The sequence below is a fragment of the Muntiacus reevesi genome, chromosome 1 (assembly GCF_963930625.1).
Source record: "Muntiacus reevesi chromosome 1, mMunRee1.1, whole genome shotgun sequence".
Taxonomy (NCBI): Eukaryota; Metazoa; Chordata; class Mammalia; order Artiodactyla; family Cervidae; genus Muntiacus; species Muntiacus reevesi.
Window position 1 is genome coordinate 62577116 of NC_089249.1, and position 12925 is coordinate 62590040.

Below are 12925 nucleotides of genomic sequence, written 5' to 3' on the forward strand. Positions count from 1 at the left end.
AGAATCCCATGGACAGAGGGGCCTGGTGGGCTACAGTTGATGGGGTGTCAAAGAATCAGACACCACTGAAGTGACTTACCACACACACATCACATAAAGTCTTCAGGGTTCATGGTGTTGATGAAAAATTAATCAGTCAAGCTACAAAAGAAATGGAACATTTTATTTGAGCCAAATTTGAGGATTAGAACCCGGGAAGGATATGCCAGTAAGCTCTGAGAACTCTTCTGCCCAATATATGTCAAGGCACAGTGATACAAGGTTTTTGAGATCTTGAATCTCAACCTTGAGGGTTGGACATCAAATGACTTATTGACAATTTACACAACCCAGATCTAAGTGTCATCATGGCCCCTCAGGAGATTAAGGCATTTATCTTGAAGGAGTTGTCTTGCTGATGCCAGGGGAGTATTGGTTTCCATGGTTGAGCAGGTATTTCTGCCAGTGGGGAAAGTTTGGTCGATGACTATAGCAGACACACCATACACAATCACAGGAGGGGAAGAAAGGGTCCAAAGGGTAGAGAACATTTTTTGTACAAACTTTTGTCTTGCCATAAATATGAATTGCATTTCACAACAGGAAAACTCTATGCTTGCTCCATCAATCTGTGGCTCTGCCACTCTCCACATGACCCAGAATGGCTGCTCTGGCTCCAACCACCACATCCACATTCCAGCCAGCAAGAGGAGACTCCTCCCACCTGGAGGACATTTCCTGGAAGGGGTGCTTCCAGTTACTTACTGTCTGCCTGGTCCCCAGGCCTCACTGAGCTGCAAGGGAGCCTGGAGGTGAGGCCTTCATCTCAAGAGGTTTCATTACAAATCAAGAGCAGAATGCAGGGGGAAGGCCGGCTGGTATCTCAGCAGCAGGTGTGGTAGCAGAGGCCACTCCCCACCCCACAGAACTGGGTTCTGGAAGCCTGGGGCTCAAGGATGAAGCTGGGTGCCTCAACTTCCCAGCGATGGTGTTCCCTGGGGGGTCCCAGGAGGGGCCGGGGTCTGAGTGAGGGTGGCAAGACCTGACCCCACAAGTTCTTGGGGTGTGGGGGGTGTGACCCCAGCCTGGGGTCAGTCCATGGTTTGCGGGGAAGGGTTTGGGGGAGACTGCTGCGTCCTCCTCCAAGATGCCAGATGTACCTGGTCCAGGAGTGGGGCGTCCACCCTACCCACAGAGCAGGCCTGGAAGGGGGCCAGGAAGACACATCTGGGGTGGAGGGCCCCACAGAGGGCGTGCAGGGGGTCGCAAGGATCCCTGCCCGCTTCAGTGCTGCCCACGGGACTGGGGGGGAGCCGCACAATTGGGGACCCTGTGAGGGGACAGGTCAGGAGCCCCGTAACGAGCACTGTCTACACTGCCTTGAACACAGAATGCCCCAGACAGACTGGGAGCTGGATGCCCGGGCCACACTTGGGGGGCTCAGGCTCCACCGCCTGGACCAGGAGACCCGTGTCCAGTCTCTGGCCCTGTGGCCTCAAGTCGGTGGGGCCAGGGCCCCAAGCAGGAACACACAGGGTTAACTGCAGGGCCCGAGACCAGTCCAAGGGCCCCCAGCCGCCCCTGCGGATCCCCGCACGCTGGTCCCCCGAGACCCGGCCCTCCCCACACAGCCCCTGGGAAAACCTGCTCCCCTCCACCAGCCCCCACACTGCCCACCCGAGGCCCTGTCTCCACCGGGCCCAGGACACCTCCACATGACCCAGGGTCGCGACCCCGAACACAGGTGGCCCCACTTTAAACCGCCCTGCGAGGGACAGAATTCAGTCTCTACAAGATGCTCCACCCTGCTAAGAGACGAAGAGCAGGACCCAGTGAGCAGCGTGCCCAAGCTGGCCAACACCCCCAGCAGGCACACACCACCCTGCACCTGCTCCAAGCTCTCATCCACCCCGCTCTGCACTCGTCTGACACAGAGATGGGGAAGGAAGACGAGCTGGAAGCAGTGAGAGCAGCACAGGCTGGAGTCCGGCCCGAGACTGGACTTTGGACAAATCCTCCCAACTGTAAAACATCTGCAGCCTGGAGCCCCAGGGCCCTCGGGGCGTGACCCAAGCTAAGGACACAGGTGCCCTCAGGCCTGGGCAGGGGTCCGCCAGCAGCCCCACCCACCACAGCCCTGCCCAGGGTGGGGGGCCAGGCCGAGCTTCCGAGACGGGGGCTCCCTGGGGCTGCCCTCCGTCAGAGGAGCCAGTGCCGGGCTGGGCACTCCTGGCAGGGCGAGGAGCGGCGATGCCAACATCCGTGCCAACACCGAAAACCTGGGCAGATGGGCAGGCTGCATGCAGGCAGGGCCGAGCGGGCGGCCCCGGGAGCTGAGGGCCAGCCCCAGACGGGGGCAGAGCAGGGGTGCAGGAGCCCCCCACCCCCCGCAAGCACAGGCCCCGGGCGGGAGGGCTCTGTCCCTCTCATCTGCCTCGGATCATGACCAAGGCCGCCCCGCGGCGAGGCAGTCCCAGCGGGCCATCCACAAGGGCCCCGGATGCCAGCAGAGAGAAGGCGGCCGTCAGACACAGGACAGAGCTATCCAAGGAAGATGTTTTATTTTCAAGTTTCTATGGAAATGTTACAAACAATGGAAACTGAAAAGAAAAAAAAACATTTAAAATTTCAAACTAACATTTTAAAATAAAAAATATGATTAGGTGAAATAATAAATAACGACACCCCAGAACACTGTGAGATGAAGGCGGGGCACGGGCCAAGGGCAGGCCTAGGCCGGGGGCACCCTCCCCAGCCCGGCTGCTGGCCCCTCGCCCGCTCGGCGTTCTAGGGAGGCAGGAATGAAAGGGCCACACCATCCAAATCTTGACTTTATTTTTTTTAATATAAAAAATGCAATTTTGGAAACCCACCCTAACCTTTTCCCCTAACATAATGCTTTTACCTCTTAAAAATAAAAATAAAGTACTAATTCTATATACATCACATGTACCATACAAAAATGTATCCAAAGTTTCTATTGCTACCAAAGTGTTCTAAATTAAAACAAGTTACAGAAAGCCCCTCATTGTAAACAAAAGATTACAAGTTACAAAATCAAAGCACACACAGCCAGAGTCATTTATACAATAACCAACATCCTGCTCCCAAAGCAAGTTGAATTTTTATGTGCCTGTATAAAAATGCATATCAATATACTTCTGCAAATTTATTTTTCATTATAAAGCAAATGAATACACTTTCTACAATAAATAATCCGCTGGGAGGCACACCGTGGGAGGCTGGCAGGTGGACAAGGCGGCGGGGGAGGCCCAGAAGGCCCGGCCCGGCCCTCACGGAGGCGGCGGAGTGTTTTTGGTGATTTGCGAGTGATGCACGCGGCATAAATTTATTCTCCACTTCTTTCCACAAAGTACCATTCAAAATAATGTCATTTTCTTTCTTAAAATACACATTTGTCATTGTAAATGTACATCCCGTCTATTAAATAAGTGGTACTCTGTGTAAAGAGTATGATTTACAAAATTATTAAACATTCAAAAGTCTTTAAAAAAAAAAAAAAAGAGCTAGAGATGGAAGAAAGGACGGCAGCAGCGCCCCCCGGCGCCCTGTGAGGGGCACGGAGCGGCGCCCGGGACGCGCCCACGCCGTCAGAGCGCCTGGATGGGGATGCGTCATAGAAAACCGGGAAAGAAAACCTCGCCCTCCCTGGAGCAAGGACTCCACCACACCGAAGACGCAGAATAAGTTACGTGGGGCTGCAGAGCACGCGCACTGCGAACAGCGGCCACGCTCAGTCTATGTCGCTGAGGTCGCTGGCCGGCTCCCCGTGCACGCGGCTCAGGTGGCTCATGGCGCGGTCGAAGGCGACCCGCACGGCCTTGCGGATGCTCGAGTTCCTGCCCTCCATCATCTTCAGCTTGTCTATCGTCTCGTCGATACCCAGAGGGACCATCTTGGACTTCGGAAGCCACTGCCTTTAAGGAAGAAAATGGACTGTGAGGCCCGAGCACGCCAACCTGCCCCCACCAACCCCGCACACACCCGGCCCCCGCCGCCGACGCCTGACCGCCCGGCACACGGCGCACAACACCGCTCCCCAGCAGGCAGAGGCGCAGGGCTGCCCAGCGGAACCCAGCAGGGGCGGCGGATGGGGGCCGCAGGGTCAGCAGCACGCCCCCACCACCTGGGGACCGCTGCCCCCGGCACAGGGCGGTCTGGCCTCCGACGGGCCTCGGGGTGGGGGCTGCGGAGGGGCCTGGAGCCGGAAGGCCGTGCGGCGGGAGCAGCCCTTGCAGAGACAGGGTCTGGGGGCCCCGCCCGCCACGGTGGTGGCCCAGCGCCCCCTCACGCTCAGCGGGGCCACGCTCACCAGCTCCGCTTGTTGTCGAAGAAGAGCACGAGGAAGAGCTTCTCGTCGGCCTTCGTCTGCATGTGCTCCCCGATCTTCAGCACGTCCAGCGGCGGGGCCGGGATGGTGACCCCGTTGTGGTGGCCCGGCACGCGCGGCATCTTAGGGTCGATGATCTGCAGAGGGAGGGCGCGAGGTCACGGCGCAGGCCGTGGACGGAGGAGCGCTGGGCAGGAAGGGACGCCAGCCACACCCCGATCCCGAGCCCCCGACACCCCGATCCCAACTCTTAGACCCACACCCTGACTCCCTGAGGCCCCGACTCCGAGACCCTGACACCCCGACACTCTGAGACCCCGACTCCGACACCCCGACACCGCACGGGGTCTCCCGGGACACCTGTCCCAGCGGTGCTGGGGTGGCCCCAGGCCCGGCAACAGGGAGACACAGCCCCAAGGCTCAGCGCCTGCGCACCCCGACCCGCCCACCCGCGCTCACCAGGGCCGGGTAGGAGGGGTAGCCACTGCACTTGGCCCACACGACCTTCAGGGGCTCGAGGACGGAGGCGGCCGCGTCGGTGGAAATCCACATGCTATTCTGACCGACCTCTGGGTAGAAAGGTGGGGAAGAGGAGAGTCACGGCAGGGCCCTCAGAACCCGCTGGGCCGCGCCTAAGATCCCCTGGGCACCAGGACCGGCCCAGCCTGAGGGCTCAGGAGCCCGGGGGACATGGATGGCCCGGGGCGGTGTCTGGGGCGGGGGGGGGGGGCCTCTGCAGCTGCATCCCTTCCCCGCTCTGCAGCCCCACCCAGGCCTCTGGGTTCCGGCACCTCCCCCTCCGCGCACGGCTGGCAGGTGCGGACTCACCAGCGGCGATGCGCGCAGCCTTGGCATAGTTCCCGTTCTCAATGCAGGAGATCAGCTCGCTGCGGCCCTCCAGCGTGTGCCTGCGCACCAGGGCCGGCTTGCCGCGGCCGCACTTCGGAGCACTGAAGCTTCGGGGGAAGCGGACAGACTGTCAGCACCCAGAGCATGGGGGTGCAGGGCGTGGGGGTGTTTAGGGGAGGCAGTGTGGGCTATAGCCACTTTTTTTTTGGCTCCACCACGTGGGATCTCAGTTTCCGAACCAAGAACCAGCCCGGGCCAGGCAGTGAGAGCGCCAGGTCCTAACCACGGGACCAGCAGGGACTCCCAGCCATCACCGTGACCAACCAGGACTGGGGGAAGAGGCCCCGCACAGACGTGGCCGATATGTTGGCAAGCTGCGCTCAACTCTCACGCTGCGTCTTCCCCACGTGTGAGCTCCACAGCGCAGGTGGCGGGGAGCAGACACACCCCGGGGGCCCACCTGGCGTCGCAGAGCGGGCTGCTGCTGGAGGAGATGCTGGACTCAGAGGCGCAGCGGCGGCGGGGCGCGGCGGTCCTCCCTGGGGCGCCGCCCAGCTCCGGCTCCTGCTCGCCCAGCGTGGCCCCAAAGCCATTGGTGAGACCTGGAAAACAGGCGTGCACGCGGCCCTGAGCTCACCAGCTCTCTAAATTGGGACAACGCAGACAAACACGCCCTGCAACCCACACCCAGCGCACCCGGTATGTGGAGACAAACAGACGCACAGAAGAGGGGAAACCGAGTGGAAACACAGATCCCACAAAGGCAAAGAGAGACACCGGCTATTCCTTCCTGGTCGCTCCAGCCCCACCAACCAAGGCCCTGAGCCTGCGAGGGGAAGGTGGAGGCTCCAGGGGATCTGCACATCCCCAGCGAAGGAAAACCTTCCAAAACAAAGCACAAGCAGGGTCCCAGCCCTTCAGAGCCTCTGAGACTCAAGACAAGCGTCTGGTCCACGTGGGACCCTTGTGTCCGGAAGCCACTGAAACCAACCCTTCCACAGTACACAGGAGGCCAGGAGGCCCAAGAGCAAGTGGTCCACAAGCATCACGCAGTAGGTCGAGGAGGACCTCGGAGCCAACCTCAGGTCCCGCCCCAGAAGTCCACGCCAGCAGGAGGCAGGAGGGCACCGAGCCCCACCTGCCGGGTCACGACGAGCCGGGAGCCTGAGGGTGCCTGGCGCCGCCTGGCCCGGCCCAGACCCTCTGGGCGACAGGTGCAAAGGGGGACATGACTCTTTCCCCCAGAAGAATCCCACTCCTCACGCTTCGAAAACTTAAAAATCCATTTCTTTAAAAATGTTTTAAAGGAGCTGGCTGATTACCAGTTTTTTCATCTGCTGTACATACTTCTCTGTAAATAAAGGGAGATGAGGAGACCCTTTACCAGACAGCAGCAAAGATGCAGAAGCAGAGCACGCTTTCCGCTCCCAACAGAACGAAGGCCCGCCTGCAGTGAGCCAGTCAGACGGCCTGCCCCTCTGCCAGACTTACACCAAGCCTAGCGTGTTCTCTTTCCAACCCAAGTCTTATTTGTAAGTAGTAACCGCATGGAGACAAGGGTGTTACACTCACTTTTGGAACCTGGACCAAACCACCCTGAGAAAGTGAGCACTCGTCTCAGCTCAGGGGCCAGGTCCCTGGACGCAAGCTGTGCAGCGGGGGCTCCGAGACCCCACCCGCACCCCGGGAGGCCCCCGGACGGCCCCTGACGCAGGGCCAGGCCAGGGTCCAGGGTGCTCAGTCGTGGAGCTGCTGAAGCGGAGCCAGGGGGCCGCCTCCCCCCGCTGTTGAGCTGCCTTTCCTGGCGGATACGAGGAGGACCCCAAGTGGGTGACGGGCAGCCTCACCACCTGACAGGCACCCAGCCCCTGGGAAGGGCTTGGCGAGGGGTGAGTGGGGCCTGCCGTCCACAGCCCCAGCGCACAGCGGCCAGGAAGGCCAGGTCTCCCGAGGGCAGGAAAGCGGGGAGGCGGACCCAGCCCCAGGACATCGAGCACATCCCGGGGAGACAGCGCTGACCGTCCTGCCCGCATGCACGCGGTGACGAGCGACACCAGAGGGGGCGGCCCCGCTGGGAGGCACGGGCACATGCACGCCTCCCCCGCCCAGGCAGCGAGCAAGCCACGCCGTCTTCCACACGCTGCCCGCTGAGCGGCAGACAAGCCCAAGGGCACAAGGCCACGTGGCTGGAGCAGGGCCAGGCTCCGCAAGCGGCCCCGCGCGGCCCAGAGACCTCACGGGGGCTGACGTGACACGGCAGGCGCCCGCACAGGGTCCCTCTGAGGCACCAGCAGTCAGGTCAGGGCCCAGTCAGAGGCGGCTTCGGGGACAGGCCAAAGCCCCCAGGTCCCTGGGAATCAGAGCAATGCCCCAGACGACAGGCACCCAGGGCCTCAAACCCCCCTCTGCGCCCCAGAAACGGACAGGCCGAGTGGGGAGCCCTGGCCCAACTGGAGACGCCGGTCAGCGGGGGCACAGCGACCGTCCTGAACCCTCGCTCCGCGGGAACAGGAGGCCTCCAGGTGCTGCGGCAGGTGTGCTGGGCGCCGAGCCCCACCTGCCACGCCCGGTGCCCACACGCAGGGCGCCCCGGGCACGGGGCCGCAGCCGGCCTCTCGGAGCAGCGGTGCCAAGTGCTGGGTATTTTGGTTACAAGTTTTTATTTTTAGTGTTGGCAATGGAATTGCATTTTGGGGGTTTCTCCACCTTTCAATGAAAACACAGATGCACAGCAAGTCGGATCCCGATGCCCTGCTCGTGCCCAGACCGGCTCCAAGACGACGCAGCAGCAGGAAGGCCGGTGGGCCCCGGCAGGGGATGTCCCCAGGCCCGGGGACAGGCCGTCCGCTCCCGGCAGCAGGCACTCGGCGTGGTGACAGAGACAGAGTTGTACCACCTGGAGACCGGGGGGTGAGCGAGGAGCCGGAGGAGAAGCAAGGGGGCAGCAGAAGCCAGGAGGCCAGCGCTGACAGCAGACAGCCAGGGCGGACGGTGCTGCGCACGTGGGCCAGGGCGGGGCGGCCGCGCGGTCCTTCCTGAGCCCAGCCCCAGCTCCACCCCAGTCCTCTCAGCCGGTCCGATGCCGGCCGAGGGCAGGCCAGGTGTCTGTCCACGTCAGTCGTCTGTGGAGGCAGTGGCTCCGCGGGCACCTCAGCCCGAGCGTCTGCACAGGCAGCCCGTGCGCAGGGAGGCCACGCGACGTCCCAGCCAGCTTGAGCGCCCGCGGGCGGGCAGGGCGGGCGGCCCGGCTCCTCCAGGGCTGTGTGTGGGTTTTGTGTGGCGCTTCCAAAGCCATCCACAAGGACTGGGCGACATGCAAGGATGCGGGGTCCTTCCGCCTTCTCCAGTCCAAGGTGAGCAAGAGAGAACAACTAGGGTCCAAAGAGTGAACTACCCCGCATGTTAGTAGTTAAAATGAGAACCTGGAAAACAGCGAAAAAGCCGTTTAGTCTGACTGAAGGCCCCGCGGACCAGACTCCGCCCTGAGCAGCGCGCACGCCGGCAGGCACGCAGCAGGTGTCGCGAGAGGCCGGGCGGCAGCACGGACCCCGGCCCGGGCCAAGACTCGGCGGGCAGACAGCGCGGGCCCCGGAGACGCAGCTCCGGGAGCAACAGCCAGCACGATGACCCCCAGGGGCACCTCCAACGAGAGGCCCGCGTTCCCGGAAGAAGGGAGGCCTTGCCGCACGCGATGGACACCGAGGACTTCCTACGCGGAAGGCTGGGGATGCCCACGTCCCGAGACCATGAAGTCTGTGGCTTGGAGTCACAGAGCCCGCCAGACGCCCGGGCGAGGCCACGCCGGGGCCGGGGGCCAGGCCGGTCGGTGCCCAACAGACCCTCAGGACAAACCGCGCGTGGAAGACAGAAAACGCCGCTGTCTGGAGAGGAAGAGAGGCTCTCTGCCTGAGCCGAGCCGCGCGGCGGGCACCTCTGACGTGCCCAGCCCACTCGCAAGGCCTCCGGAACCGCCTTCCAGAGTTGCCACCACCCCTGAGAACCTGCAGCATCCTTGGCTCAGGGCTGGCAGCAAAGGAGCGACATGGTTTCTACAGAGGCCTCTGCGGAGGGAGCCCAGAGGCCCCAAAAGTCCAGCAGCCAGAGACCCACAAGACCGCAGGTCCGAAGCTCGGACGCTTAGAGAGGGCACTCAGGACCTGGCAGTCCCGCCACACCAGCTTCGCCAGGGCTCTGACCACAGGGCGCTTGTCTGACTCGCCTCCCGGCAGCGGGGGAAGCTGCAAGGAGAATCCCAGCAACAAAAAGCCAAGCTGCGAGTCTCCCACTAAGCCGAGCTGAGAAAGGCCCCTGCCATGAAGGGACCCGTCTGAATCTGTATCCTGGACACTCACGCAGCCCACAGAACTCTCACAAGGTACCAAACATTGCCAGCTTGATATCAACCCACCAAAATAAAAGCACTGTACTCACTGGCAAGTGCATCATCTAATAAAACTAGTTAGCGTGCACAAGTTCACTCTGGCGACAAGAAGACTGGTCTGTCCGTCAAGGTGCAGGAGACACCGCCGTGAAAGCCGGGCGCTCACCCACCCCGCGGACCCGCGACTCAGATCCAAGCAGCAGGGGGGAGGACGCACTTCTCCACGTGGCTGTGACCGACGCCACGGCTCCGATCCACGGCCAGCACGCCTCCAGACACCCCCACAGCACAGCCACCGTGGAGGGGACGCGAGGGTGACCGACGGCTAGCTCACCAACACGGAAGCCCCGCGCCCCCGCCGGGAGGGCCGCAAACAGGCTGAGTGCAGGAGAGCCCAGGCGCCCGGTGTAAACACAGCCTGGGGGACCCCTGAGGAGCGCAGGCACGTGGACATGAGTCCATCAGACAGACCTCGGCCCTGAGACCTTCGTGGTAGCCAGCAGCACGTTCAGGCTGTCTCAGCAGCAGACAGCTCAGCACACGGGAACCAACCACGCCACACAGCACAGTGACAGCAGGCGGACGGCTCACTGCGTCCACCAGGGCCCAGAGGCTTCAGAAGCGGGGCCCGCCGCCCGCACCAACGCACCCACTAGTCGGGGGCCTCCCGGGCAGGGACCAGCAGGGCCCCCAGGCCAAGCCAACCCCGGCCCTCGGCCACCCTGATGTGGTGCCCCTCAGGCCTGCAACTGGGTGCTTTTCAAAGAGAAACAGCGTCCGTCTCCTCACGTGGACCACAAAGGCCGCACGCGGCCCTGGAGGCGCCCACCCCCGCCCGACTCGGCCCGAGCCCGGGAGCACACGAGCGGCGCGAGTTACCTGTGTCCAGGCGCTTTCCCGGGGACCCCTCCTCCACCTCAGAGTCGCCGCAGGTGCTTCGCGACCTTTTTCTTGGCTGCAGGAGAGTCTCCAACCTCGGAAGGACTACAGACAGAAAGGTTTTGGTCCCTAGCTGAGGAGAAGTTGGCTGGGTTTCAGTGTTCTTGGCAGACTTTGGGGGGCTTACACTTTTCGATTTGCAGACGAGAACAGAGGTGCGTCTGTTTACATCGCTCGATGGCTCCGCCCCCGGCGCAGCGCCACTATGGGCGAGGGTGGGCTCTGGAGGGTGTCCGCTTAGCAGCGCGCTCTGAGTGCAAGGGCTATGTGACTCATTACCAAATGTGACTCTTTTGGGCACTTTACTCTGCTCGGGGTGGAGTTCTACTGGGTTCAGGGTTGGTGGTTCTGAGTTAGGCTCCGAGTTTGAAGGAAGAGGTAATGCATCTGATGGTTCAAGTTTAGGGGGAGATTTATCTCCTGAAAAAATTATAAATAAAGTGATTTTTGAAAGCTGATAATTATCAAAGCTATCATAAAACTTACTATAATTGTGAAGTCCACCAAAATACTAATTCAATCAAGGAAACACAGCATCACACATAACTGGCTACAAGCAGCCGCGCTTACACTGTGCGCGCGTCCCTGACGCCCGGCCGGCGCCTGCACCCAGAGTCCAGAGGCTCCCTGAGACCACTGCACATGCGCCAGCCCATGACATCATTCGAGTTCATGACAGTCGCTGCAATCGACATTCACTTACCTTGAGGAAGAAAAATATGCCAGGTAACTAAGGGGGTCTAAGCGGGCATCCCCACAGTCCTGACCTGGTCCACAAGGTTAGCAGACAGAAGGAAACAAGCGTGTGAATCTGGTTTCTGACCAGGGCATTCTACGTCAACGTCAAGAACAGGGAGCAGTGAGTGGCTGAGAACGCTCCAGAAAACCCCCCATCGGTTCTCAGACCGTGCCCCCTTCAGAAACGTTATAATCCAAGTTCGTCATTTTAAATCTTACTTGAAAGATAAAAACACAATCTTTGGACAAAGACTATCTTAGCCTCGTTAGAAGCACTTTTACAAATTACAAAAAAACAAGAAGCCTGAGAGCCAGTGCATTAGCCCCAGGCCCTGGGGAGCTGGAGAGACCCGTCCTTGGAGGACGGGGTGGGCACGTCCTCTGGGATGAGCCACTGAGGTTTCCCTCCATCAAGGCCGAGGCTGGCGGCAAGACATGTGACACCTAACGAGTGACTAAGAGCATGTCCGCTCACACGGCCGTCTCTGCGGGACGGGCCTGCAAACCTCCCCAGAGCTGCCTGCAAGGTTAACGTTTCAAACGCAAAGTCATTTGGAAAGTGAAAAACTACACAACTTCTAAGGTTCACTTGTGTCTCCGAGCACGTTTTGTGACTTCTCCCCACTGATGGTGAGATAGCCTGGCCAGGCTTGGCCCCGGGAGGGCGGCCACAGTCAGGCTCCGCCCAGAGCTTTCAGACGCCACTCAAGTCTGTGAAGGCTCGTGACACGGCTCAGAAAACGAGGAGACCGCCTTTCCTCGACCAAAGCAAACGCCAGAGCAGACACACGTGCACACGGGGAAACACGTGTGCAGCCGGCAGGGCTCACGCCCTGCTGACAGCGGGCGGCTGGTGACAGAGCGCCCACCCGCGGCCACGCGGGACACTGACCCGTGGGGGAGCTGGGGGCAGGCAGAGTGACCGCGGGACGCTCCCCGGAAGCGGGCCCCCCTCCTTCCCTGGAGAGGCCTTCTCACCCCCCCGACCCGGGGCCCCACAGGGGCTCTTGTGCTGACCTGACACCCGAGCTGCCACCAGCATCCCAGCATCTGCCTCGGCAGGGCACCCGCGCTGCCCCGGAGCTGCCCTTCGTGGAGGATGCCCCTCCCGGGCCCCACTCAGCAGCGGGCCAAGACGGCGGCCCCAACCCGGGGCAGGGCAGCTGCTCCCGGCACACAGGCAGTGAACCCCGTGGCCCGCGGCCCTCACTGTGCCCACCCTCTGCCCGCACCAGCCACGCAGTGGGCTCATCAGAGGGGCACCTCACTACTCCTCCCAAAGATGACACTATGGCTCAGGGCTCTGCATCTGCCAGGGCGGCTCACAGATGTGTCCCGGCTTCCACAGCCTCACGGATGGCACGGGTCACAGCAGAAGGTGCTCAGGTGACCCAGTGCAAACCACCCCCCGCCACCAGCTGCAGGCCCCTCATGGGCAGCGGACTCCAAGCCTCAGTGTTCTCATCCGTCAAACAGGAACAGACAGGACGGTGTCCGCCATCCAGTGGCCCACGGAGCAGGTGCCAGCCAGGGCTCTAGGGTCTGCCCTCGGGGACCACACACTAGACTGACCATCCCCGCGGTCCCTGGCTCTGGGGTCTGCCCTCGGGGACCACACACTAGACCCACATCCCCGCGGTCCCTGGCTCTGGGGACTGCCCTCGGGGTGCACACACTAGACTCACATG

The 12925-nt window shown here is 61.6% G+C and overlaps 1 protein-coding gene across 6 annotated transcripts in view; it reads right to left on the bottom strand.

Annotated features, from left to right (window-relative positions):
• Positions 1-2516: 2516 nt before the first annotated feature.
• Positions 2517-12925, bottom strand: part of BRD1 (bromodomain containing 1) — a 39051-nt gene continuing 28642 nt past the window's right edge. Inside the window, exons 8-13 of one of the 6 annotated variants that reach the window (XM_065945568.1) lie at positions 10440-10919; positions 5640-5781; positions 5159-5286; positions 4790-4899; positions 4313-4467; positions 2517-3917 (exon numbers count right to left, since the gene is read on the bottom strand). In XM_065945568.1, coding sequence (XP_065801640.1) covers positions 3734-3917; positions 4313-4467; positions 4790-4899; positions 5159-5286; positions 5640-5781; positions 10440-10919 — 1199 coding nt within the window. In that variant the 3' untranslated portion in view covers positions 2517-3733. Of the gene's footprint in view, positions 3918-4312; positions 4468-4789; positions 4900-5158; positions 5287-5639; positions 5782-8010; positions 8602-10439; positions 10920-12925 lie in introns of those variants that run through there. The other 5 variants (XM_065945574.1, XM_065945580.1, XR_010664444.1 and 2 more) reach the window with 5 other exon arrangements.